This window comes from Pomacea canaliculata, linkage group LG14 (genome assembly GCF_003073045.1).
Source record: "Pomacea canaliculata isolate SZHN2017 linkage group LG14, ASM307304v1, whole genome shotgun sequence".
Lineage (NCBI taxonomy): Eukaryota > Metazoa > Mollusca > Gastropoda > Architaenioglossa > Ampullariidae > Pomacea > Pomacea canaliculata.
In genome coordinates this window covers 6,779,540-6,807,494 of record NC_037603.1, presented here as the reverse complement: position 1 = coordinate 6,807,494, position 27,955 = coordinate 6,779,540, and the positions used below count along the sequence as shown (strand labels likewise).

Sequence of the window (27,955 nt, the reverse complement as noted above, 5' to 3'; positions counted from 1 at the left end):
GAGGCGCAAAATGTCGACCTATACAGTCGCCGAGACCCAGTACACATATCATTCATTCACTGATCAATCTCTCACCAGATGAGATGTTTGATCAATAAGCTATCAATACTTTAGCAGTGTATCTTTCGGTTTTGTTTTGCATAAGTAACATTTTTATTTTGTTTCGCACTTGCTGAACAAGAAATAAGCATCATGAACTTTGACCTTCCAGGTAGCCAATGGACGTGCGTCGGCTGTGGAAGCAGAAGCTGTTTACAAATGGCGGCGAGAATGGATCGCTGACATTTTTTACAGTGATTGAGGAAAATGGTTACAAAAAATTATACATTATGAGTATTACTTAATGCTGCTCACACATATTCTGTCATACGGGAAAGAATAAGTAACAAGTTTCCGGTAAGTAAATTTGAATTTTTACGTTTGTCGATAATTGATCGTCGAATCTGCATGCAAATACGTAGTATAATACACAATGATTACTGCCGTAGAACTGAACAAAATCTACTTTCCTATATTTAGAACTCCTAATTTAGTGGAAATTTAGCTGTGCATCCTCGTTGTTTTTAAAAGTTCCGTGGTGGGTCATTTTCAAATTACTCTTTCCCCCATACCCCCTCACCACCACCACCACCCGCATTGCTTTATCTGTGGATCAACTATCGGGTATTCAATGAAAGCAACTGACATGGCTTGTTCAGTTACCTTGATAGCAAACAGTATTATCAGTTAAGAAATAATTTCAACAGGTGGGATTCTCTACTTCACACACTCGAACTATCGATTTCTGTCACTATCCCCATGGGCTCTCATTTAAATGGCATGAAGATTCAAAACCATAAAGCTTTTGAGGTTCTCCCCAACTCCAGGACTCTTTGTAAATATGAGCTGATAACTACCACTTTTGTTTATTTATCCTCTCTCCACTCTCTGTTGGTGTCAAGTAATTTAGTTTATTTTTCCCTTGTTTATTAGAGCAAGAGCTGGATTAAAAAAGATTTGCTTATTCTGCCACTATCATTAATACAGATTTATCATCCTCTCTCTCTGAGGTGGTATACTGGTAACTATGGTAATCATTATTGATGAAGAAAATCGAAGCATTTTTTTTTGTTGTTGCTGCTTTCAGATGTCAAAATGGCGGACATCTACCTTCCGTTACCAGTTGACAGAAAGCAGATGCAGGAAAAGAAATTGGCAAAACTGCAGCAGGAAATTGCTGAGATGGAACAGAGAATTCAGGAAAATGTAGCTCTTCGTCAGCACCTTGAGAGTATCAGTGATGCTGAGAATGAGAGAACACAACGCTTACTTGTAAGTCTGACTGCTTAGAGCAAACTGTGTTTACAAGGCTTTTAATTTTTTTAAATGTGACATTAAAAAGTACATTTTTTTGGTTCTGTCACTCATAACAGGGAAGAGATATAATAGTAATAAACTTGATAGGAAAGGTATCTAAGTACATTTATGAAACCTGATAAAAAGATACTTTAAAGGTATATAGAATTAAAAAAAATAGGAACAACTCTAGTTTGATATTAATTCCTGATCTGTTTACTTGCTTTTTATTGTTTGCAATCAAGAAATAGCATTAAACACCATTAAAACAACTGTTGCTATGTTCTCAAGCACCTAAACCGGACTGCAGGTGTTTTTACTATGCCCTTGTGATGAGGAAGAAAAAGAAATATGCAAAATGATCTTGTACACTTACATGCTTTTCGTGTATTAGCAGTTGTTCATTTTTTTAATTTCTTTTCTATATTGTCCTTTGTTCATCTCAGTCAATAAATAAGTCAAATGCTTGCAATGCTTTGTTAATCACTTTACCGTTAATTATGTTTGTCTCTTTTCAGGATAGACTGAGCGGCCGCAATATGTTATTAAAAGATGAAATAGAACGCTTATATGGCCACAGCAAAGGTAACTTAATATGTTAACAACATTGTGTGTGCGTAAAAAGTTGATACTTTAATAAAATCTTAATTTAGTGTTGTATTAGTATACTGGAGATCCAGCATGATTCAGAATGGCAAAAAATTTCTACAAAACTCACTGGATAGAAAGTGTTTTACAATGTCAACTTTAAAATAGTTGCTTAAAGAACTACCTCTGAAGTATTGAAATGAGACAGCATGATAAAAACAATATAAAGCTGCTTATATTTTCTCTTACAGTTTATTGATGACAGTATATTCTTGACTATTTATGTGCTTCAACCATTAAAAATATAAGTAATTTTTCATTTGTAGACCCACAAGCCAGTCCTTCAACAGCACGCCTTGTTAATGAAGTTATCTCTCAGCGTACCAAAGAATTCTCTCAGCTACAGCAAGAAAAGGCTATGCAGATCAAGTGAGTATTTTGAAAGAATCTTTTTAGGTTTTGCTTACTGCCACTTGTAAATTTGTAAATTCAATCAATATCATGATGTAGATGAACGATAGAAGTGTGAACATGCAGGAGACAATAAAAGAAATATTTGGGTTCCAAGGAAAACATTAAATGAAGCATTTTTATGTGATAAAGACACAGTATCATCAACTAAGGGGACACTTTGCAGCTATTTCACATAGGGTGAGATAAATCAAGGGAAAAGATCTTTATCTAGTCCATAGATTGAGCTTTCAAGGTGTTATCCAAATGGACTGCACTTTAAAAAATTACTTGAAAGGTGTTTTACTTTATAAGGGGATCTATGATAGACACTCCTTTTTATGTATTTTTGCTTTTTCCTCTTTGTAGCTACTATTTTTTCTTTTCATTATCTGATGTCATCTAGGTATCTTATGATTGAAAAACAGCGACTCCAGGAAGCACAAGAAAGACTGCGTTTGAAAAGACAGATGGTCATGAGGCAGCCCACACCTATTGGTAAGATGACTGAGCGTTACTGGGGGCAAAAGTATGATATATACACCCCTCTTTCATATGACAGCTACTTTGACATTTATTCTCCAGTTTTTGAAAATGGATACTTCACATATTTTCCTCAAGAGCTCTTCAGTTTAAGAAGTAAATATCCAGAAGAAAACTTCTGGAAGAGAAGAGAAAGAAAGCACAAAGGAAAGAACCCACGAAGAGTCTTATATGTACCACGACCTCTACATGAATCTAGTAGCTGGTAACACAGTAGAAGACAACATGTTTTCTTTAAAGAAATGCAAGAGATTTCATTCTGTTGCCATTATCTCAGCAGTCTATTTTACTAGTACTGTACTTTGATTCTCACAATTAACATTTTTTTTATGCATCATTTTAATTCATTGAAAATAGCAATAACAAAGGATTATCAGATAATAATGTATTGAAGAGTCATCTGCAAGTCAATAAAAAGTCCATTTATCCATAGATATCCAGTCATTACAATACTGTATTTTACCTTTAATGTTCCTAGACTATTGAAAATGTGCAATCTGTGTGAGGAGGTGGGTGGGTATGTGAATGTGTGCCTTCATATTTATCAAATTGAATAATCTGGAAACAATTATATATTTATATTTATACACAAAAATATAATCATTAATACTACTTGAGCAAATTATAATTTATGTATTTTTATGGTCAAATTATTGATATTATAATATTTGCTTATAATTTATATATTCACTCTATTGCCAATATGATTGACCCAGAATGATCTACATTTTTCTGCAACGTGACGATTTTTGAAAGTGTAATCTGTTATAGCTCTGATGCCATATTCTGTCTGCTTACCTCCTGCAAACATTATTTTATGTTTTTATTTTTTTGTCATTCATAATAAAAGTGCTTGCTTATTCTTATATTATAATAACTATGACAAAGCAAGAAAACTGTTTTGCAATAGCAGGAAATTGCTGCATTTAGGACTGCATCACTTTGAATGACTTATGTTTGAATAAAAGTAGACATTTGTTAATAACCAGTAAAAGAAAAAAATACAGAAAAATAACTAAAGGTAGAGAGTCCATATGGGCATTTAACTTTGGTGCACAATATCTGGGCACGAAGAGAACTAAACCCAGTCTTTCCCTTATAAATCATTTACCCATCTATGTTAGCAAGAAAAGTTTTCCCATCATAGACTGGCATGACAGCTAATCAGATCTTTGTTTTATTGTGAACCACTAGGCTTTGGGGCCTATCCTAAACTGTCAGATTGAGTAAACAGTTCAAACAAAGTTGAAACACTGAATGCTCGTCAAATTCTTTCTTAGCTGATAAAATTGTTTTTCTTCGATTGTTTTACCTAGATTGCATTATTTAGATGCAATCTTCCTTTCTGGTACTATTTTGGTGGTGGTTCTCTTTCCTCAACATGCAGAACTGCATGTGATTTATCAAAACTAGGACAGGGTGATGTCATTTTTATGCAACTATTTTTCTAAAACGTTTTAAAACACATCTTATCTTTATATTCTGTATCTCAGGGTATCATGTTATCAAAATGTGATTTTTTTTAACAATTTTAATGTCTTCTTTTTTTCTATTTATTAAGTTATGCACCATTCTGTGACAACTGCCTTATGGTTGAGTTTCCAGAAGCACATTGCAATAAAATTTACTTCATAAATCTGACAAGACTTTGTGTCTGTATATCCTGGACGATCGTTACATTAAGTTCCAGAACTTTTTTATATTTATGTTTCTTTCTGATTTTTTTTTCTATAACACATGTTACTGTTGTGCTAAAACAATGATTGGAGATTTGCAACATAAAGACAATCAGGATTTATCTTAACTCAATTTCCAACACAGTTTGATTGAACACAATATGATCAGTCTGTATATAGTTGCAGGTGTAATTTGCACATTCCCAACTCCTCATCCTTCAGCTTTTGGCTTGGTGTAGGCTCTTCCATCATTACTAATGTAGGTAGAGGGACAAAGACACATTGAAAAGATACATATATAGGCAGGCAGATCAGTGGACCAAACAAAGGATGGGCAATTTGAAATCAATAGTAAGGTAAATAAATTTAGGGAAAGGAAGACTTCTCAGATGAATATAAAACTAATTAGATTTTTTAAAGGGAAGAAATTATGTGAGATGGAACTTTCATTTTTGTTGACTAGTATGTAGAAGTTCATTATGATCCAAATGTAGAAGTTTTATTGACAAAGGGATCAGTTATGTAAAAAGGGGTACAATGAAAAAAATGTATTTTGAAATTTATTATAGATAAGAGCAACATAGATAAGGACTGCATTTTTTTTGGCAACATGTTTTTATAATTTTTTTTATTTGCTACATAGCAATAACTAGAAATGGCTAAAGAGATACTCAGAACACATTTTTTGAAGCTATTTGAACACATTCTTTGGTTCTCTGATCTCTCTAACCAACCATCTAACTTATCTTGTAATACTGTATGTGCATGTGAATTCTGAGTGAAAAGGCTTGATCAGATGAATACTCTAATTCAGATATTTCTTTATCTTTGTGTACCCATTTGATTAGTTTTTTATAGGTCAGTCAGTAATCATTTTATCTATCCAGTACAACCCATGTCAATATTGGCAAGACAGCTAAATTGAAAGTGATTGCACTAGGTCATAGTTTATTAAGTTCAGGATCATAATGGGACAGAAGAAGGGCTCTGCTGGGGCATGAAGGGCACAGAAGGGAACAAAGGCATCACCTGAGTAGGTGTATTCAGCTCAGTGAAAATGAGACTTGTTATACAAGTTAAAATGAGAGGGAGGGAATGTCATACTTGGGTAGCTATAGTAATATAAAAGGGTTCATCAAATTTACCTTTGAGTTCCCCTTCCCTGTGATCCAAAACACATCTTATTTACTATGAAACCCTTTGAAGTACATTGCAACATTAGGGTTTTTGGTTTTCTTGCATCTCCTCTCTCTGTTTATATATTTATATTATGTATCTAATATGTGTGTGTGTGTGTGTGTTGAGGCTTCTGTCTCATGTTGTATCAATGTCCAGTTACATTTGAATGTTTATAAATCATGCCAGATTGCTAGATACTGGAAATACACCTTTTTGTTTCAATACCATTTTACATCACCAACAGTGCTTCAAATTGATTGATATGCACACTTCTCATGATTTTAGAGGTGTTTTGTCATGCTTCACCCTGCATTGAGTCTGCTTAGTCAGATTTTCTGCTACATTTCAGATGGCAAAGATGCTTCTCGACGCCCCAGTCTCAGCAGTGTTCACTCCACTTCATCACTCGTTAAACGAGCAGTTAATGCTATGCCACAAACAGTAGATCGTATAAAGTATCTCAAGTAAGATTTTACATTTTCATTAAATTCTTGGAAGACAGGATCGATTTTACAACTAAATAGGTGTTAATCTGACATTTGTCTCACAGATTATTATTTTCAGGTTGGATACTTTTTTAAGCATTAGACATCTGGCCTAATCTAAGTAACTGACAAGCTCTTATCACTGTTCATGCCAGAGCAACCTTGCAACATGACTACGAAAGAAGAAAGAAGCCATACAATGGAGAACTGGGAGTGAACTCCTACAAGCCATGGCAGATGGAAGACTATGTTATTGTAAGGATGTTTTTTGATGGGAAGAGTTTTGCATTCATGTCTGTTTATTGTCAATTGTGGCACATACCAGTCTCACTTTTTGCCTTTTGATCTGTATTTCTTAATATTTTCGAATGGCCATCAGATTGCTTCTCTCATTAACTGTGGCAGCAGTGTATATTATCAGTGTTGGTAAGGAGAATAAGCTGTTACTATATTGTTTAAATTTGCCAGTTTTTGTTCATGTGAAAGAGAGTAGAACTTTATCCTGCAAACTTCCAGGTTCGCAGTCTAGTTGAAGAGATTATCGATGACTTTATTGCTCAGTATGTACCATCTGCCTATGGACATGGTGAGAGAGACATAATACAGTAAGTTGTTCCTCCAGTCCTTGATTAATTAATAATTGATTGGTAATATTTACAGCCTTTGGTGATGTTTAAGCCTTGTTGCCAGTTGTCCCTCTCCTCCTTGGTATAATAGGTTCTGAGATTCTGGAGGCTAAATGTAAATGGAGGAAAACAGCACAAGTGGCACATCACTGAAACTTACCATACACCATCAGATTTATCACGCAGCCAGGAATCATATGTTACAGCCATTGCATTTTCATCATGTCTACATTCTATTCAGAAAAAAATCCTTGTCCTTGCCTGTACAACTGAGCAGTTATTTATTAATGCAAGTAGCAGTTTACGTGGAAATTGTAGTGTTTCATGCACAAGAACTTCCATAGAACTTTGCTGATTTCTTCACAAACTTGACTCTGCTTCTGCTTCACTTTCATCTGTGTCAGATTCAGTGGTTTTAAGCTTTATGGTTTTGAGTCAATTATAAAACAGTTTATTAAGGACCTTTGTCAGATTTGTAGCTTGCTTCATGTGAGCTCATCATTGGAAATGTGTTTCCATTAACAAAGTCAATGCTACTTTGTTTGGAAATCATAAGAATGTAGGAATAATTATACATGTATACATATGAATAACATTGTTTGATTCTGAATGTATAGATAGGCTGGACAATTGTTTTTGGATACTTAATCACAGATCATTAGGGTATAAGAAAAGAACTAAACAAAACAACTTAGACCATGACTTTGATGCGTGCTTTGACTCATAAACTCATGTTACAGGACAATACTGTATCAGAAATCACAAGAGCACAAGGAATTATTTCATGAATGTGTCATGCAATTCTAAAATAAGAACTGTTTTGACAGGGCTGCTTACCTCTTAGAGGACAAGGACTGGGTCATGACTGTACAGGCTTTGGAAGAGAATAAAACATTGCAGCTCATCGCTGAAGAGATAATGTTGCAGGTGCCTTGTTCCATATCATCTCCCATCTGCTGCTTGGTGTATAATTGCTAAGCCACCTAATTAATTTATTAGATCTACAGAATTGTCTCACCAGTTATATAACATTTTGGGATATTTGTAAATGTATTTGAGTGTATACAGATGGATTATTGTGTATGCATACAGTGAAGTCTGATCATGCATGCTACTTTTAAGCACCTTTAGTAAAGCTTTTACATCTAGACTAAAAATGCATTTGTGCAACTATGAGAAAGATACAAATAAAATATGTGATGAGCAGACAAAGTTTCACAAACATTTAAACAGCAGTAGATCATATTTTTTACACTTGTTTCTATGAGAAAAATATGCAAAAGAAATGCAATTTATGTGTAGCATTCACTGATTATTTAAAAATGCTTAATTCTGTGGACAGAAAGTCTATGGGTAGTATGGCAAAAAATCAAAACCTCAAAACCTTAATGAGTATTTCAGTCTCAGAGAAATGGTAATAAATAAAAATAGTAAGCAGTTACAAGTATCTAGGACTTACTCATATGACTAAGCTATCCTACAATACTTCTTTGGAAGAAATCTTGGTCAGGATGAAAGGAATTAAAGTAGTAGAGATAATGAAGACAATGCAGACAATGAAGATAAGATTAAAAGGTGTTTACCTCTGGATTATCAGGTTTGTATAAAAAGCAGTATATGAAAAAAATATTTTATGCATTTTTAAACAAGATACTATTTTAGACAGGACTGGGTAAGTAGAAATGGGGAGTATAGAATTGATTCAAGACTACTCTTTAAATGGAAAACTACATTTCTGTTATAAATGTAACTAAGTTTGGAGATGTTTTCATTTTCAAACTTTGTGTGTTAATGATTGAAACGTTAAAATCGATGCAGTGCTGTATCCAGACTTTGTCATTCTTTCCAGTCATAAAAGATGAGTTACATTTCCTGTTTTATTTATGTTTCATTCTTTGTGCAGGAAACCAGGGCTGTTATGCGGCGTGTTGCAGCAGAAGTACTGCATGTTCATGGAACGTTCAAGAACATGACAGATGTGCTGTTCATTGGAGAAGCAGAAGTAATCTTAAAGTCTAACCATTGCAGTTTATTGCTTTATTTTGACCAAGTGTGTTCTCATTAGCAAGAAGTAACTATACTTCTGCTGGAGATAATTTACAGAAACGTTGATGATGGAATTCTGAACTCAAGAAGAAAAGCAATGCAATGGAGCATTTAGAACAGTAGTGGCTGCACAAAGTATGATGTGTTCCACTATTGACTCAGCTATCATTGACACCCAGCGTACATTTTAAAAACATTTAAACAATAGGATTTGCAAGGAATATAGTTTTTGTTTTCTTGTACTGAAATCAAGTGAATGGTAACTATGGAGGGGAGAGAGCTCCAGTCCTGAAAGTATACCTATAGGTCATAAGGCAAAAATATTATCTTTGTTGTTTTTCATGGTCTTGTTTTTATACATGTATTTGGATCTGATAGATCTGATTATCTATTCTGAACACAGACACAAACTTTATTTTCTCTACATAATAATACGCATATGCACCTGCATTTGTTTGTGTGTGTATGTGTGTGTGTTCATGTGTGTGTGCTTGTGTGTTTCTCAGAAAATCAGTACAGGTCATACTGCTGGTAGGAACCAAGATGATCCAGCCTACAGTCTCATTACCAAGCACTACTTCAAGCAGCAGCAGAACCGCAATATACACAAGTAGGGAGAAACTTATTTTGCATGTGTTTAATGTAGATTACAGAACAGCATGTGCTGTCTTAAAAATAGTGTCAGATGTGATTATGCCGGAGAAGGCAGGAACTCTTTATAGTATTTAATGACTGCTATCAGTATGTTCTTCCAATCTAAGGGCTTTTAGAAGACAGATATTCTTCTAGCAAAAGTATCTTCTTGCAGATTAGGTGCCTTTAGATATTAGTAATCTAGCATACCATCTGACATGCATTTGGTTGCAGCCATAGGCATTTATGAAAGTGGATGCTTGCATTGTTGTGTCCAGGAATGCCTTTTTTTTGTGAGGTTCATATGAGCATGCATGCATTTGTAAAGTCTACATTTCAGTGCATATTGTAGCCTCTTCTTTGTTAATATCACAATAACAAATAGCAGTAAAAATTTTGATTTGCAAATGCTTTACATTCAACAACTTTAATGAATTAAAGCACTATTAAAGGGTTATCTTTGTCTGCAGGAAAGATGTATGGGCTCACTCTCAGGATCTTCATACACCTTCACAACTAAGTGGTCAGGAAAATGGGTAAGTTGCTTAAAATTGTAAATTTATTATTCATTCTTCAACAATCAGTCTTTATCAGTAGAATTGTAGAGTCTGTTGACATTAAAAAAAATAAATTACATTTTAAAAAAATGTGTTGTAGAAGGAAGAGCCATCTGAAAACTTCAAACTTGTATGGAGTTAGCATGACTGGTGAAAAATTGAGAGGAAAGGATGGAGCAAGTACTTTAAATATACGATTTATGACCAAAGAATGTCTTTTTAGTATACAGTTGTAATCTATTGTTGCAGTGAAAAAGTTGATGCTGACACAGAGGTTATTACTTTCTTCCACTTGCACCCATCCCATTTGAAAAAGTTTGAAAAAGGACCATTAGACCCACCTGAAGTCTGTCGTAAGATGGAACGAGCTGCTATTTATAAAAGAAGGGAGGCGCAATTTTGGAAAGTAGGTTATCACTAATAAAATAGTTTGAGTTGTTGGGGATGCTTTGTAATGCGCAATGAGCATTCTTCGGAATGGATACCTGCGCATTACAAATCGACATCATCATCATCATTTGTACCTGTGATTGACAATTATGTTGCAATGGCTGGTGCTGTGAGCTTTGCAGTTTAAAGGAATAGACATTGTTTGCATCTATGAATAATTCAGCTGTTTGTTTTCATTTTTTGTAAGACTACCTCACAATGCTTATCCTCATCCAGGCAGTTTGCATGCTCAGCACAAATTTCACATCAGCAGGTGATCTATCAAAATCAAGAGTAAAATGTGAACTGATGTTTTATCAATGGCTAGGTTATCTATTGAGTCTTTGCTATAGTAAAAGAAGGTTCAGTTGGGCTGTCCTGCTGAGAGAACTATTTGTCTTCAGGATGAGACCTGTAGTGTCCAAGCTGACCCTGCCATCCAGGTGTCGTGGTGTACAATGTGTGAAGCCATCTCCAGACCACACTCTTATTGCCATAGGCACAGTGCATGGGAAGTGTTTGGATTTTCTTATGCCTCACAAGTCATGCTTAAATTTTTTTTTTTCATTCATGCATGCATTTCCATATGAATGCATGCACATACATACGAGATAACTTCCTTACAATGTCTCAAAATAATCTGCCCAACTTTTAAACAAGGTCTGTCCAACCAAAGACCTGCTTTTAAGATGAATATAGATAAATAAAGTGACACCTGTTTCTATTTCATTGTGTAACATAATTCTCATTTTATTCATACATTAATTATGAATATCACAAGGTCTTTGAGAAGTGTTACTTCTTGGCACCTGTCAATGAGTGCTGCACAATGCAGACCAGCTTTTAAATAACTGACAAATGTGCTTGTCACTACAGGAGATATAATTGTGTATGACGTGCGCTATGAACCGTGGAAACCTACACGTGTTGTTCACAATTCAGCCTCTGTTGATGACAGCACAGTGGATTTGGCATGGAGCCTGGATGCCACACGGCTCATTTCTATAAACCAAGGGGTTGGTTGCAGTTCTTTATCCTTTTATAATTTAAAAAATATGTTACAGAAAGTCAGCATACCAGAAGATTTCTTAGTTTGCTTAGCATGTGTTAAAAATTCTTGTGAAGTCAGAATGCTGTTACAAATATATAACACATTGATGAAACAAAAAAGGGATGCCAAAATTCTATTTTTTCAGTATTTATTCAATGATCATTTATTCATCCTTTGACTGATACCTAGGAATGCAACTGGTCATTCTGGTCCACTTGTACTGGTCATCAGGGTAAACAACAGTTTATAAGCAGTGGCTAACAAGGTTTGCTGTTTAGGCATGTCTTGAGACGTGAGCAGGTCCTACATGGAACAACCAGTTCATCGTCCATCCATCATCAGTCATCATCATCAATCATCCATTCCTTGACTGGTACCAGTTGATCATCAAATGCTGGCTTCCCAGTTGAGCTGGTCCACCGATATTGTGTCCATTGTGTAGGCCATTCTTTGAATTCCCCGATGTTTTGTGACTGAGCAGTAAGAGTCTTTGTTGTTTCTAACTCCCTGCTTAAACAGCTCATCTGGTTAATGCCAGGGGACTTTAGCTCCTTTTTGTATCACTGTCTTGACCTCTTCCCATAGGATTCATTGATAGTCTGCAGGCTTGCTGGCTGTAGTCTAGCTGCTTTGGATGATGTTGGAACCTGTCCTCAGTTTGAAATTGTACAAGTTGTTGCAATATTCAGTCCCTCAGGTTAGGCATATCTAAGAAGATAGCGCTTGGTCTTTTTAATGATTAAAGTCTTGTTTTAACTTGTCTTGGTGAGGGTCTTTATATAATTTGGTAGCTAATAGGCCTTTTGCTGTCACCTCTTGCCATTCCTTCCTCTATGGTCTAGCATTGGTCCTTGACCCAGTTTATTGAACTGCCTTTACCCCTTTCCTGATGACATAGTTAACTGCTATGTATTTGTACGCTGCTTTGTGGTTGCTTTTCCTCTCTTTCATCTAGGCCCTTCTTTGGTCACAGAATTCTAGGATATCATTTGGATTTCTGCTTCTTCCCTAGAACCTTTGACTTATTAAAGGTAGTATTTCTGTCAGCATATAATTATAAATGTGCATAGACATAAGCATTCTTTATATTATGGGAATCATTGCAGTTTGATCTTGGGCAGTATAGCTGTGACTGAAGTATTGAATACTCTAGGTCTTTCACATAATTTTGAAGTGTGTGGATGTCTTTCTCTTCAGGGAACCATGCAAGTGTGGGGCTTTGCAGGGACTCAAGCTGACAGAAACACTATCAGCGCTCTGGCTCTTCAAGCAGATCAGCATGGGAATATTCCCTTAGTCCTGCAGCTGCTGGGTTCACTAGATGTAGACCAAGATGACTTTACTTTTCATATTGGTGAGTACAGCTCAGCACTAGCCATTTTTTGGTCATTTTTATAATAGCAAAAATCCTTCCTAATTGTAGGAAAAGATAATGCATTTTAGGGTAAAACATTTTTGAGAGGTCCCATACATTGATATTTTGCAGAGCTTTTGTGTATATACTTGTGATAGCAACAAGTTAAAGATTGTTGAACAGATCATTTGGCAGGAAACTACAGCAGAAGTAAAGTATGCTCTGAATAATGAAATCCACCTTTAATCCTATCAAAAGAAATCTTTGACAGCCAACAACTTGCTAAATCTATTTCTACTTAAAGAAAGTCATTAAGCCTTAATAAAACAACTTTTTTGTGGATAAACTATGAATACAGGCTGAGGTTTTGCTATTTTCACCAAAGGTCCCCTGAAAGAGCTGGGATTATTAAAGGCCAGCAACTTGCCAACAAAAGGAGTCTTCTTCCCATCATTATCTATATTCGGCATTCAGGTTAATTTCTGGTTGATATTGTTGATACTGCTGCTGTCAGATCACTTTATATATAATAATAATAATCATAAAGGTTATTTTATAGCGCCATATCCCAACCCTTTGAGCAAGCTCATGGCGCTTTACAAGGATATTAATTATAACAACAATAAGAACAATCATGATGGAGAGAAACTGAAAAAAACAACCATGATGATGGAAAAAAATGAAAGTACTATTCTTTAGTGTTACATTTTTCCAGTTAAAGAGGTGTGCTTACACATGTTTTTTTGGGATAACATGCTGTTATTAAATTAATTCTGTTCTTTTAATTTTTAATGATTTTTTTAAGCATTATTGATGCATTCTGATCATTTGATGATATATATAGCTATGCATCTACTATAGTATACACGCTGCTGACTAAGTTGTGGAGAAGAACTCTCTCACTCTGCCATATTAGTATGATGCATGCACAAGTATTGCAATGTATGTGTGGTCACATGAGTAACATTTGCAATTCACTGTTTTCTAAAAGCATTCAGTTTGTATTGGACTAGACAGTGGCGATCTTCTGAAGATCAATGTTGAACCCTTTTCTTCCTCATCTGATGTCAAAGCTCATGGGGAGAGCTCAGACAAACCATATATATTTTACCAGCCAAACATTTATGTAAGTTCATGAATGGATCATTTTTAATTCAATTATTTTTTACATAGGTTGTTTTCTTTGATTCTTAATTATATATTTGTTTTATTTGTTATAAAATATTTATAGATTGCTTCATAAAAATTTATAGCAATTTTAATGTATTTTAAGAAAAAAGTCAGTTTGAAATCAGTCAAATATTTCCATATTTTTCAGGATGTGGGACATGATGTGAACTTGATTGGTCAGAACTTAGAGGCAGAGATGTTCAGACATCATGTTTCAACCCTCATATTCTTGGGCTTTATAAACAACATTAACCAAATGGTTACTGTAGACATGAATGGTTCCATAAATATCTGGAGATATGACCTGTAAGTGTTGAATAGTTTGAGAGTGGTGGAAAAAAGAATATTGCAAGAATAGGCTCTGATGGAAGAGAACTTGAATTGTTGTCAAATGCTTAAAAAAAAATAGAGTTGATGACAAACAAAATAATGTACAGCATAAATGGACTGCTTGTTTTGGTTGCAGGCATACTTGGTTCAAATTGATTTTTTCACATGTAACTAGTCAATGCATTCTCTCTTTCCATGACAAAAAAACATTTCTTTGGATAACAATGTCAGTTGGTTAGTTTCTGGGAATCTTTTTTAACTTGCTAATGTCTTTCTAGGTCAAGGGCTACAGAGTTTGGCTATTTTGTACCAGAGAAGAAATACAAACTAGACTTGAGCAAAACAATGTACAAGCCCCTCCAGTTCTGAGAAGTCCAAAGTAAGTCTTCATGCATGGTGCACGATGCATGCATATCTCAAATGTCAATCCATGCATTACCTACAACATCCTTTCAAACACAAAAGAATGTAAGACTTTATATAAGAATAAATGGCTTAACTGTGTGTGTGTGTTTTAATAAGAATGTGGTTTTATGCATATGCATTTGGGTTTTTGCTCATTTTTGTGTTTTAGGCAATTTTTTCTGACACAAATATTCCGGGAAGAAGCCAAGCAGAAATTGCCTCAGAGAGGAAGACTGGTACTTCCTATATCATTAATATTAAAAATCCACAATTCTTTTAGTGTGACAGGCTTTATTTTCATTCATGTTTTCTAAGGTAAAAGTAGTTAATTGCATTGAAGACTATTTCATTAGAATAAAATCAGCTCTTTACTTTTCACCACATTGTCACAACTTTCATGCATATTCTTTTATGGGCCAAAATTCTTTTCTTTTTCTTCATCATCTTCTTTCCTTGCTTCTTCTTTATTCCAAATCAACAGCAGCATTTTTATTGCTTCTCTGGTATCAACTCAGCCATTCTGTTCTTTCTTTGCATGTAACATTTGTTAACAACATCTATATGCTTTTCTGTTTTTCTGTGATATAGCCTTGGTTGCTGGCTTGTTGTAAAACACCAATTCTCCCCCCCACCACCACCACCACTTCTGCTCTGTCACATTTAAGTACATGCACAGAATGCATGGAAAAGGAAAATCATTACTTCAAAGTTGTATCTAGTCATTATATTTATGGTCACGCAACCATTCTATTTTCCGATCTTTGTTTAAAGCAGCAATGACTGGTTCTACCATAGTCCCATAAAATGATTACAGGTTTTTTTCTGTCACTCAGTTCAAAGTGCATTAGACAGGATGCAGCTTGGTGATCCTTGGCATGAAGAAGTCACTTTAACAAGAACCTCAAGGTAATAACTGGTGGTCAGACTTCACATCAAAAAAATTATTGCTGACAACCTATTGACATCATTCATATATGTATATATGTGTGTATGTTTACATGACTGTAGCTTGTCAGAATAACCTGTATTTTGCTCATAGTAATTCTATCATGAAGTCCTTTCTTTTACCCTATGCATTACCAAACTTGGTTTCAGACCTTTATCTATGCTCCAAGAGGAGGCGTGAAGGATACGGGAGCAGTGTTCAGCATAGTTGTTCGCCACACGAAGACAAACCAAATTTCCTCTTATCATACACAGATGTACAAACCCGTCAAGGTACAATTATTGCAACTTTGAATTACATTATGTACATATTATAAATCTCTCTCTATTTATAAATTATACATATTTTGAAAGAATATGATTTAGAGGAGTTAAAACACTTTTGTGTGCCACAGCGTAATATATTTTTAAAAGTTGTTTACAAATGATTTTCATTTCTGACTGGAGACACTAAAACCTCAAACTATATGAAAAGTATGCTTGTTTATTCCTTGCTCCTTGTTACTTCTCAAGGGGCATGGGGCCACAACACCTTGCCAGAGGACCCAGTTTGGGGCAGCTCCCATCAGTTAGGCCCACATGGTTTTGATGTCCTTTGCCTCTCTACTGATCTTATGAAAAATTTTATATATTTTTATTAATGTCATCTACACTTCTTCTTGTTTTCCATCCTCTAGGTTAGAAGTACCAAACTGTTGTCTGTGTGTCAAACTCCCTCTGGTCGGGAACTTGTCTTTGTTCTTCTCTTTCCAGAATTTCCCCCAAAAGGTAAACTTTATTTTTCTTTTTTCCAACTAATTGTAAAGTTTATGTTTATGTCAGTGAATTAGCCCATTGTTAAATGATGCTAACATAAGCTTTTTCTGGTTGTTGGTCATATAAAATACAATTTACCAATTTGGGTTTTTGGTATGATCTTATGGGATTTTTTTATAAGGGTACTAATGTTTTATTTAGAATGCATCTTTTTTTTTCAGAACCACACATTACTGTTCTTGTTCTTGACCTTTCAACTATGCAACTGCGTGACCTTCGTTGTGACATTCATCTGAATGCAACAGATTATGCCAGCCTTTTGCAGGATGACACTTTTCATGTGATGTATGTCATATATCTGGGATAAGGTATTTGCAGTAAGATAACTGCACTTACCATCCAGCATCAAGACAAATTTAATCACCTTTGTGTTCTTTTTTATCTTTCTTTCTTAATTCTTCCTTTTTTCCCCACCTCCATTCATTCATGTATTTAGTCTCCTTCATTCAAGCCTAGCTATTTTCTTGTCCATTTATTTTCTTTAATAAACATGTAAATTTGACATTATAGTTTAAGAGGATTACATTAATTAAAAACATCAAAAATCTTATAAATACATTTCAAATACATTTACATTTAAGGCATTTGTATTAAATGATTGGAAGACAAAACAGACCTTTTTACTATATTATGTTTCAGACAACTAGAGTACTGGGCCCAACAGGAGCAGAATATCTTTTCTTTATATTCAGTGGGCTAGTTCAGTGTATTTCTTTGACAACAGGAAATCGTGTCCTAAGAGCTGAAAACCCCTTAAAACCATCAGGTGTGTAAATTGATTTTTGTAGTAATGCAAACAGAAAATGATGATGTTAATTTCAGTGTGTAATTAATGATAGTGATGATGCATGCATGTTCATTGACACATGACACAGGCTTGTTTGCATTCACACAGGTACACTCACACATACACTCATGTACACTGTCACACATGCACACACATGTACACAAATGTACACTCACACAAATGCACACACACACACACACGCATACACTGCCATATCTCTTGCTACCTAGTACTGACTTACACATTAATCAGTCATTGCTGTCTGTTAGGTTTCATTGGGTCCACAATTGATGAAAGACAACTAAAATTATCTAAGATGGCGAGAGTTTCAAGCATAAGCTGTAATGGTCACATCTATGCTCTATTACACGATAAGGTAAGCAAGCATATCAAATGGAGTGTGGCCAAATTATCTGATCCAGCATAGCATTTTTATGTACATTTTATACACATTTTAAATGGCTTGTTTTTTAACGTTTGCATTGTTGAGGTGTGGAAGCACTTAAACAGTTTTGAACAATGAAGTTGAAGATGAAATAAATTGTAAAGATGTGAGAGAGAACTAACATTACCTATCATGATTTTTGACCTGAAGAGTTCAACCACCATGAACATCGTACAGCTGCAGGATTCAAATGAAGAAGAAGTTTGTCAACTGATGTGGAAATCTTATCAGCTTTCGTAAGTGTTTTGCTTTTGTATTTTTTTTTTAAATTTACTTTGTTCCTTTTCTCTCTCATGGTAGACTTTTTGAATTATGCTGTGCATACTTGTTACATTTATGTATGAATCACAGCAAAATTTGCCCTTCTGCATGTTATCAGTAGATGGGGTCTGTTACATAAGGGTTTGTTTTTTTTGCAGGGGGCACTATCGACAAGTTCCTCCAGAATTGCGTGTGGACAGGGTTACATGGGTGTTAAGTGACATGCAGTATGCTGACGTTGAAATGCGCCATCTTCTGCTGGACCTTGTTGATGAGAAAATCTTCAAAGTGCAGCCAGGCCTTGACAAAGAGGCTGATGCTGCTCAAAACCTTAGAGACAAGACTGAGCAGTACACAGTTATGCAAGCTAAGGTAAAGCCTGAAAGTACCGAGAGATTAAAGGTTATTTTGTAAGGCAGATTTCTTTTATAATTTAGATGTCAGCTATGCAGGTATTCTTACCACCAGCTTGACAATAATAATGAAATTAATTTATAGAGCTCTTTATCCCACCATCAAAAGTTAGCTCAAAGTACTCGACAAAAAAATACAACCAGAAGAATAATAATACATATGCAGACACATGCAAAAGAACATGCAAATGTTGTGTCTATAGAATGCTATATTGCATGATGAAAGATATGTAGTCCATGTTGGCCTTCAACTGACTACTTTAGTCAGTGCTTACTGAACGCCACTGAAGAATTTTACGCTAGTATTTTCCCATGTACTAATACAAATCTGTTCTTATTTCAACAGGTTGACAAGATGGCATTGCTTGATCTGTAGAGGATATCCAGTTCAGATTTGTTGCCAGCAAAACCAGCTGCAAGCTGGAGATTTTAGTCTCTTGGCTGAAGAAGTTGTCTTTATGAGACTAGAAGAAATGTGAAAAGCACAGTTCCAAATTGTGGGAATCATTGTGACATTTTTGGCAGTCATAGTTTTGACTGTGTTATTGACAATCATAAGAAGCATAGGAAGTTGTATCTTACAAACTTGGACAATGTCTTTTGAAAGGCCTCAGTGATGTCAGACAGACTTATTGTTATTATATTATTGTGTTATAATATTTGTATGTCTATATTAATGCAAGAATAATCTAAAGAACTACTTAAGTTAAGCAGTTCTTAAAAAAAAAAATTCTTTCATTCTGTGCTAGGAATACCATTTGATCAGACATTCCTTATGATCCTTGATGTGATAAAATTAATTCCATGAACTTTGTATATCCATGTTCTGTTGTTGACTATAGAATCTCTCATTTACACTGAGCTATGTGACTGTGCATTTAACCCATCATTTATTGGAATTATGGAGGAGGTGTTTTGATCCATAAATCTGATGACGAAAGAATGTGAATGGCAGAGCAGCAAACATTTTTTAAGAGAAAGCAGACGAAAATAAACTTTAAAACATTGAACAAAGCCAAATATAATTAACACAAACTTTTTCTCTTGTATAGTTTATTAATTGCCTGTTTGTACATCTGCGGCAATACGATTCTTGAGGTGTAACAAGGAGTAAACGAAACTACTGTTCGTACATCAAAATGTAGAAAGATATAACATTCATACATGAAAGCATTCGCATCCATGAATCCTTCCCTGAAAATATTCAAGAGCCTGTCTATGGTTAGGATTAGGATTCTGCCTTGTGCTTAAGGAAAGAAAATTCATTCTATGATAGGTGAATGGTGTAGCAACATATCTCAGTAACCCAGTGATCGACGACATATACCAATGTTTACTCAAGATTCTGAGGAAGTATATAAAATATGACAAGGCCATTATATTGATACGAAGACAATATAACTTTATTTGTGAAGCAGCAAAAAAGGATATAAGATAGCGATTTTATTTATTCCAGAGGGCAATGAGAAGTAAAGCATGAGAATGAAAAAAAAAAAAGGTTTTTATTAAAATAAAGAACTTAGGCATTAGACGGGCGTCGAAGAAGCATCGCTATTCAAATAGAAGTTCTCGCCATTTCCACACGCACTCGCCTCTCCTCCAGCCTCCGCGCGCACGGTTCGAGAAGAAGCAGAATGGCACCCAAGAACACACACACGCCGATGTAATGGAAGGGCAGAATCATGCTTCCTGTTGTCTCGACCAAAGCACCTGAATAAAAAATGAATACAACAGTGTCACGAGTAACGGACCAGGTGTCTAGCCAACTAAATGGGTGATGTTTAACATAAACTAACAATCAAATATTTGTCAGTTCTTTCCGAGGTAGATACTATTTTAGTACATATACATGTCTGGACAACAACAAAGGCCACTAAAAAGCTCCGATAGCAGTTTTCACTATATACAATAAATGATGTCCATTAGTCCATATCTTAACAATAAAAACATTTACGAGATTCAGATTACAGTGACCAGATCAAGAGAATGTATTGAAGTGACAATAATATATATTAATAAAGCTCTGAATAGCTTCTCTAGATGATAGCGGTACATGTGAATGACTTGATGTGTTAAATTTTTCAATGTCACAATCTGTAAATAAATGGTGCGATGATAACGGACTCAGTGGGTAACAATGTAGGAGTCACCGATATGATCAGTGAGGGATGGGTGGGAAATTATAAGGACGAGTAAAACAAAAATCGTTGTACTATTTATTAGCTTTAAAATCAATTTTACCAATCAAGGGATGGTTGGCCGTTGTAAAGATGGAGTTGACAACAAGAAACAGTCCCATGGATTTTCCCAGATGCTCGAGTCCAAGTAGGTCAATTATTACAACAGTTGAAAGATTAGGGCAGACTCCGGCGAAAAGTCCAAACACGACAGCAAATAAGGCTAAGGTGGCGAATGTGGTGTAAAACCTGAAAGAAAAAAAAACTGTAGTACAATAGAAGTGTCTCTCTTATAGCCTGTTAAAAGAAAATGTGGGGAATTAAGATCAGTGCTGACTGTTTAGGTGGACAGTATACTAGATGGCACCTATGAGTTTTTCTGAATCGAAAGTTACAAATATATAACTTGAAAAACATAAATCGAAATGGCAAAAAATGAAACTAAGTTTAAACAGAGCGTGGTACAAGGATAGCATCAGATGGAAGGTCATAATTTCAAACAGCTTTTGTTGTTTCTTTCATATAATCAAAGATCTAGCACTGCTCGTCTCATTTTGATTGGGAACTTCATGAAGCAAATTTATTACAGTAATCAACAGAGAACGTGGGTAGCAATATTTTGTAGACTTAACAACAACAACAACAACAACACAACAACAACAACAACACTACTAAGGATACTGACAAATGTTTAGAACACGTGTGTCAACTGTCAAACTGGCAGCTGCCGTTTCGGGAATAAACAACATCACCGACCCTACAGAATAAGGTTGACCGGTCTCAAAGCAAATACTTTGTTCACGTTTAGCAGAGCTCAAATGATCTTCCTTATACTTAATTTAATTGCTGTATAGTATCATATCTAACATTACTCTGGTGTGGACGAGTATTTATGGGAGGTCTAGGAGCTATTCCTCTGAATGTCGAGATATGATAGGCATAAAGGCATCTTCTTGTAACATCTTTGAGACCTTTAAACTATAAGATATTCTTCACAATGACTATGACACATGGGAAACTGTACAAACATTTTTATTACGTGATGTACACCTCTTTTAGACGGTCAAAACTGTAACGAGAATCACGAAAATCTACGCTAGTGAATAACTCTTCAAACTTCAAGTTCTAAAATCATTGGTAAGATTTCTAAGTGTTGTATAACATGACTTGCTAATCGCCTCGACGCCAAGCTCTTACCTGGTGAAATGGCAAGCTACTGATGTTATTACAAGCGCGATAGCCACCAGGTGTGTCCTTCGGATACAGCCCAAGTCCGCTACCAGGCCGCTGGTCAGTTTGCTGAAGAGGTCCACTCCTCCAATCACAGATATCAGAAGAGCTGCCTCCTCCCGAGACAGACCATTGCGTACCTATGGTCAAGGATCGGACAATCATGATCATAAGAACGTGCAAAAGGGCAGGACACGACATTTTAAGATATCATATAAAGAATGTATCCATAACCTTAGTTAGTTACTGCCCGTTATGCCGGTCGGCACGTAGGGCAGCACCCATAACCTTGCTAGAGTCAAAATCACAGATAACACAAACATTTATGTGGTTACTTTGATACCCTTTTATAAAATAAAAAGTAAGACAGCTTACTGCCAAAGATGGAAAGTAGAGACCCACGAAGCCAATTGTGAAGCCCAGAGTCTGGTATGTGAGGATGAGGCGAAACATCCAGTTCCGCATTAGGGAAAAATTCATGACCTCCAAAAACTTTGCCATGTACCTCTGTCCCAAGGATTTCGTTGCAGCCTCTCTACAGTCCGTTTGTGGCAAACCGGAAGTGTCATCTGCGACGCAGGCAGCAGGAGTCTGCGGGCTGAGCAAGGTGCTCAAGTTGAGGTTTGACCTGCAGATGTCCACTAGCGATGCCGATGGCGCGTTGGCCAAGCTATACAAGCTGCTGTTCAGGGGCGACCTTTTGAAAACAAAGCCCCCAGAATTGTCGGAAAACGTTGGCGAGATCTCACAATTTTCAAAGATGATGCCGCCTCATGCCAGTTATGATGGTTGTCAGAGATGTTCAATTTAAGAGCAACATGATTTGTCCCGGGAAGGACTTCTGCTGCTGTGTCGTCCTCTTTTTCTTGCGAACAGCCGCTATCGACTAAAAGTCTCCTCCTTGTCTCGATCGTCGTTTCTGTGACGTGATTTTCATCGGTTAAAGACTTGTCTTCACATTTCATTCTTTTGCTCATAAGATGGTTTTCGCTAATTTGCAAGTTCTCTGAGCTCGATAACTTGTCTGCATGATTTGGGGAGAACTTTTGATAAAAAACCACGGGACGTAACAAGCAAGCGGCTACGATGCCTTGCATGTTTATGCCCCCTGAAAGCAAGATGGCGCCGCGCGGCCCATAGGACGAGATAAGGTATTGCACAAGAGGCGGAAAGACCATGCCCGCAACACTACCTCCGGTGTTAGCAATAGCTGTTGCGAATGATCGTCTGGTTTTAAAGTAGTGTCCCTGGAGCGTAATGCTGGGAATGACAATCATTGCGTGTGAGAACCCTGAAATAGAAAAAAAGTAAGTTATACATCGCTCTGTAACCAACGGGTGAGATCATGTTATTGAGGCGCATCCACATGCATTCATGAAGTCTCATGTTTGACCTTCTGATTTGTGAACAGTGTTTTCCACTTAACTCAGGGATTAAAAAGAAAGCTTACACTCTGAGACCCCTGTAGGACACACTGGACACACTCGTTTACTTGGCATTAAAGTGTTTTCTCATCATTTTGTGAGAAAAGAAAAAATTTCTTTGAAAATTTCACGAAATTCTTGTGCGACAAATGTACCGATGGCCGAGGTAAGGCAGTCCAACACTACGCTGCCGGCAGCATTCGCCCGACGGCACGTGGGTTATGAAAAGGACGAGGTGGCGCCACTAACCCATAACACAGTGACAGATGATGAGAAAAGAAATGGTCGGCGAGAAGGAAGACAAGGTGATGGACACGGCACTCAGGCACGCGCCTACTAGTACCAGCTTCCGGGTGTTCTCTGACGTCATCAGCACGTTCGTCACCAACAGATCTGCCCACAGTCACGTGATGTCACTGAGATCGGGAAATCTATACCAGTATACTTGTTTGTTTATCGGTTTGTTCCAATAAAAATACTACTAAATTGAATGTAACTAGTGCAGAAAAACACAACTAATACTTATATTTAATCTATTATCTATTTATCTAATTCATCTATTATCTATCTATTTATCTGTCTATACCATGTACATAGCTTTTAACCCGTCCTTGAAAATGGATGTCCTTACGAGTATCACTTTTATCATAGATAGGACCGCTAAATATAATTCTCCGAGTAGATAGTACATATGAAAACCTTTGATTTGTATACAGTGGAACCTCGGTTAGCGAACGCCTCGGATAGCGAATATTTCGGATAACGAACAAAAATTTCGTTAAAAGTTTGTCTCGGATAGCGAACAAAATTTCGGATAACTAACAGCCACGTGAACAACACGTGACCGACCAGCATGTCATCATTCGCGCTCGAGACACAGTTACGATCGGTCGTTCCTTATCTATGCGCATTCTTCTTATTTAGTGATTTTTGTGCTTTATTTTAATAAGATAATCCTCAAAAATGGCTCCAAAGAAGATTAAGAGTAATAATAGTAGTTAGGCCAACAAATGAATTGAAAAAGGAAATGATTTCAAAGTATGAAGGCGGCATGCGTCTGTCGGATATGTGATGTATTACCGAAGAGTTTTACAAAAAGGCAGAAGGAACAGACACTGGACAAGTTTTTTCCTTTAACCTCAGAGCTACAGAAAAGGGAAGTCACCCCTGATTTTATAATGTCACGTGTGCTCATGGAGCGGGAATCCAAGCAGTAATTCCACCCCTTCCTCCCCACACCTGCCTCCAACCACGCCGTCAAAACGGCAAGTTTTCTGTTGTTTAAATGCTTTCGTTAATGTTTTTATGTTTATTTAACTCCATTTATATTGCATTATAACTGTTCTCATTAAAACAAATACCTATATATATACAGCCTGTAACTTTCAAATATTAGCGAGTCAACAGGGGTTGGGAACCAATTAAATCTATTTCCTTTATTTCTTATGGAAAAAATTGTTTCGGATAACGAACGTTTCGGATAACAAACAGCTTTCCAGAACGGATTAAGTCCGTTAACCGATGTTCCAATGTATATATATATACTTTGACTTTCTGAAAATATTATGCATCAGTCGATCACATGACTATTTGTACTTCCAAAAATGCAGATCAATGTCCACCAGAGTTGAATTATTATGTCAGATGTCTCATGGAAAACAACTTCTCAATAACTGGATGCCAAATAAAAGAAACAGAGATCTCAGAATTACTAACTCCCTACTCCAAAAGCCACAGTCATAAGGGCGAATGTAATGGTTGCCGTAGTAACCGAAGCGTTGAACATGATCTGAAACTCCAGGAAGAAGATTGAGAGAGAACAGCCATATCCCCCGAGTGTTAAGCCGATCATGAAATTGGCTGCAACAGGAAAATAGGTATGAGGTCTTCTGGCTTTAATCTTAATTTTACAGATAAAGTTATCTTAATTCACGTTGGATACCAGAACTTCTTTATTAGAGCACAACATTTGTTTGTGATCATGAAAGAAAGCGTTTATTATATTCAAAGAGGCATCGTTGTGACAGTAACTTACCTATCATGATGACCCAGGCCCAACCGCGATCCACAGGTAGGCCATCTTGGATATCCGTGTTTTTGTCGTTCGGTTTCTCGTCGTTTATTTTGTTAAATTCATCATTAATGTTATCTCCTGACCCCTGCTGTTGACCTTCGCAAGCAGACGACAGGTTGTCCTTTTCCATTGGGAAACAGTCAGATACAGGTGTTTCTGTGAACGATGATGAAACGGGTGTCTGTGAGTTTTCTAAACAGTCTCTGTGACTGGCGATGGCACCCGTTGACAGGCACAAAGTCATGGTTTGGTCAGCACGATCTCACCAGACAGGGCTTTGGATTGCGAGAGTGGTGGATCACATCACCGATACAGGACTGCAATCAGTTTGAGGGTATTTTGACAAGCCGACACCCAGCTAACTGTTGGTTATTAAACATGGGAAAATAAAATATTCCATGTCCTCTATACGCTTACAGTCAATATCCTGTGTTATAACAATGTTTTGATTCTCACAAGAGTAAGAATCATCAAGTCGTTCTCATTGCCATTTTCTTTCAAAGTCATGTGCGCTTTAAAAGTCCTTCTTTACCGGGAAAATATAAATCTTTGTTAAACAAAGTTTTTAGGTAACGACTGTGTAAAATCTGTAATATAAAAAGTGCTAGTGTTGTTGAAAAATCTAATCATGCATGTTACAGCTGTTAGAACAATGCAGTACGAATTCAAAACGCGAATTATTCAAGATATTTTCCAAACATCAGTTTAACTGGATTCAACCAGAAATTAGTTAATGGGAAAAAAATATGAAGAACGGAGTAAGATAGACAAATAATATAGTTACATGATTTTAATACGTATAACCATGTACAGTAGACAGATTAATCAGTTTTTGTAAAGTCACGTATCGTTTTTTTCCTATATTTTATACACATATTTCAATCACAATACTGCATTTGCTGTAGAGTGAACAAACAAGGATTACGAAGAATAAAAACAGAAAAGAACAAGAAAGAATAGGACAAACGAAAGAAAGAACCAATTTTAAAGATGTTTTCATATCTGACGATAACGAGGCATGAAGCAGAAAACAATGCAAATAACAAACAGATAATAATAATGTTAATTCATAGTCGTTTAATCCTCTACCTCACTGAAGATGAGATCAAAAACCTTTCTATACTCTAGCATACAAGGAAACACATGAGCAAACACAATAAATATACCTAAACTTCGCTCTAACAAGTCAGTAAAATAAAAGTTTTAAGCTTTACATTAACATGAATGAAGGAAACATGCGTGCAATATTGTAAACACAAAAGTTAACTGCAAACAAAAGAATGAAAATGGTCGTACTTATCTCAGACATGGGCAAGATCTATTAATTTTTCTACAAATATGGTGTGGAAATATGTTGCCTTGTATGAAATAAGTTTAAAGCTGAAACGTGATATACTTTATGCAAACGAGATAAAACCAAACTAAACCAGCTGATACTTGCCGTTTGTGGAACATAGTCTTCTTTCCAAATTATGGCACAGAAAAAAAGATAAGCTTGTTTTATATTGAAGGTTTTATCTCAAACTAAAAATAGAATGGAGGGAGACAAAAAGCCATGTGGGTGATGGCAGCGCTTTTCTGAAGAACTGTCAGAAGAATGAGCTGACTGATTCCTGAAGATTGAGGTAGGTGCTGGAACAGTCCACTTGCTAAGAAAAAAAGGTAAAAGGTTGTCTTGTGTGTTGTCAAAATAGTAGAACTGTACATTTCAAAATAAATGCTTTCTATCTTCTATCTTTCTGTGCTCGCGAGTGTGTGTTTGGAATTCTCCTTACATTATTGTCATAATCTGTCGGTTCCTTGAGCCTTTAACTGTGTTTGTTGTTGTAAAGGGACACAACTAATGGCGTAGTCGCCACTTTATGGCAATAACCATCAGACTGCTGGTAGCATTTTCAGAATTATTTACTGAGATATTCAGTCTACACGGAATCGTGTCACGTATTCTTGACCACCCAGCTTCTCGTTAACCTCGAGACCTTATGTCTAGGCCCAGGGTGAGCCCGTGTCAGAGGGAGACAACTTTTCTTGATCACCGACTACCTGTTTTTGAAATTCTCCTGCCGTTATTGTCTTACTCTGTCAGTCTCGTGTTTGTGTGTTTGCGCGCATTTAATTATATACATAATTTGTTTTAGCTCGATCAATCAATATATCGGAATATTGACTGCAGACAGGCCACGTCAGAAACAGACAGAAAAGTAGACATGGAGGGGGACTGAGGGACACTGCAGAAGGAATGTCCGTCTATCAGTGTATAGCCCCGATAGCGGTTTCTTCCTGTCACCCCTCGAAGTACCTAAAGTATCGCATAAATATCCCGTACTCAGATTGCCGAAAGGGTAATCTTTATTATTAAAATTAAGATAGGATTAGAATCTAGTACTTATGTGGCCAGGTGTTAGAAAAATTGTTGCTGTCAGATAAGAATTGGGAATAACCTTCTCTTAAAGTGTAATCCCTTACTCCGTGTGTGAATGCTGGAGCTAGAAAGAGGCACGATATGACGCCACTCGAGTTAGTTTG

The 27,955-nt window shown here is 36.2% G+C and overlaps 2 protein-coding genes across 5 annotated transcripts; one reads left to right on the top strand and one right to left on the bottom strand.

The window, feature by feature from the left end:
* Positions 1 to 217: 217 nt before the first annotated feature.
* Positions 218 to 18,991, top strand: LOC112555571. The gene is given in 33 exon segments (XM_025224006.1): positions 218 to 396; positions 1,127 to 1,311; positions 1,854 to 1,920; positions 2,250 to 2,352; positions 2,780 to 3,121; positions 4,779 to 4,851; positions 6,057 to 6,235; positions 6,412 to 6,511; positions 6,773 to 6,861; positions 7,710 to 7,809; positions 8,786 to 8,884; positions 9,435 to 9,538; positions 10,032 to 10,097; positions 10,368 to 10,525; positions 10,951 to 11,058; positions 11,424 to 11,563; positions 12,796 to 12,952; positions 13,338 to 13,426; positions 13,944 to 14,078; positions 14,271 to 14,428; positions 14,731 to 14,803; positions 14,805 to 14,831; positions 15,027 to 15,093; positions 15,691 to 15,763; positions 15,973 to 16,075; positions 16,480 to 16,570; positions 16,780 to 16,907; positions 16,909 to 16,926; positions 17,258 to 17,384; positions 17,675 to 17,781; positions 18,001 to 18,086; positions 18,270 to 18,483; positions 18,871 to 18,991. Coding segments are annotated over 32 exon segments (3,588 nt in total). The 5' UTR covers positions 218 to 396; positions 1,127 to 1,134; the 3' UTR covers positions 18,901 to 18,991.
* Positions 18,992 to 19,567: 576 nt separating this feature from the next.
* Positions 19,568 to 27,899, bottom strand: LOC112555226 (monocarboxylate transporter 14-like). Of its 4 annotated transcripts, none has more exons than XR_003097423.1 (8): positions 26,726 to 27,899; positions 25,391 to 25,746; positions 25,072 to 25,215; positions 23,605 to 23,748; positions 22,307 to 23,222; positions 21,899 to 22,071; positions 20,766 to 20,950; positions 19,568 to 20,234 (listed from the first exon to the last, which is right to left on the bottom strand). XR_003097423.1 is itself a non-coding variant. In XM_025223522.1 (8 exons), the coding sequence occupies exons 5-8, from the start codon at positions 22,430 to 22,432 to the stop codon at positions 20,080 to 20,082; spliced, it is 639 nt and encodes a 212-aa protein (XP_025079307.1). In that variant the 5' UTR covers positions 22,433 to 23,222; positions 23,511 to 23,748; positions 25,072 to 25,215; positions 25,391 to 25,746; positions 26,726 to 26,932; the 3' UTR covers positions 19,568 to 20,079. The 4 variants fall into 4 exon arrangements, 2 of the variants coding, with proteins under 2 accessions (XP_025079307.1, XP_025079306.1); XR_003097424.1 differs by having other exon boundaries at positions 26,871 to 26,898; XM_025223522.1 differs by having other exon boundaries at positions 23,511 to 23,748; positions 26,726 to 26,932.
* Between the last annotated feature and the right edge of the window lie 56 nt (positions 27,900 to 27,955).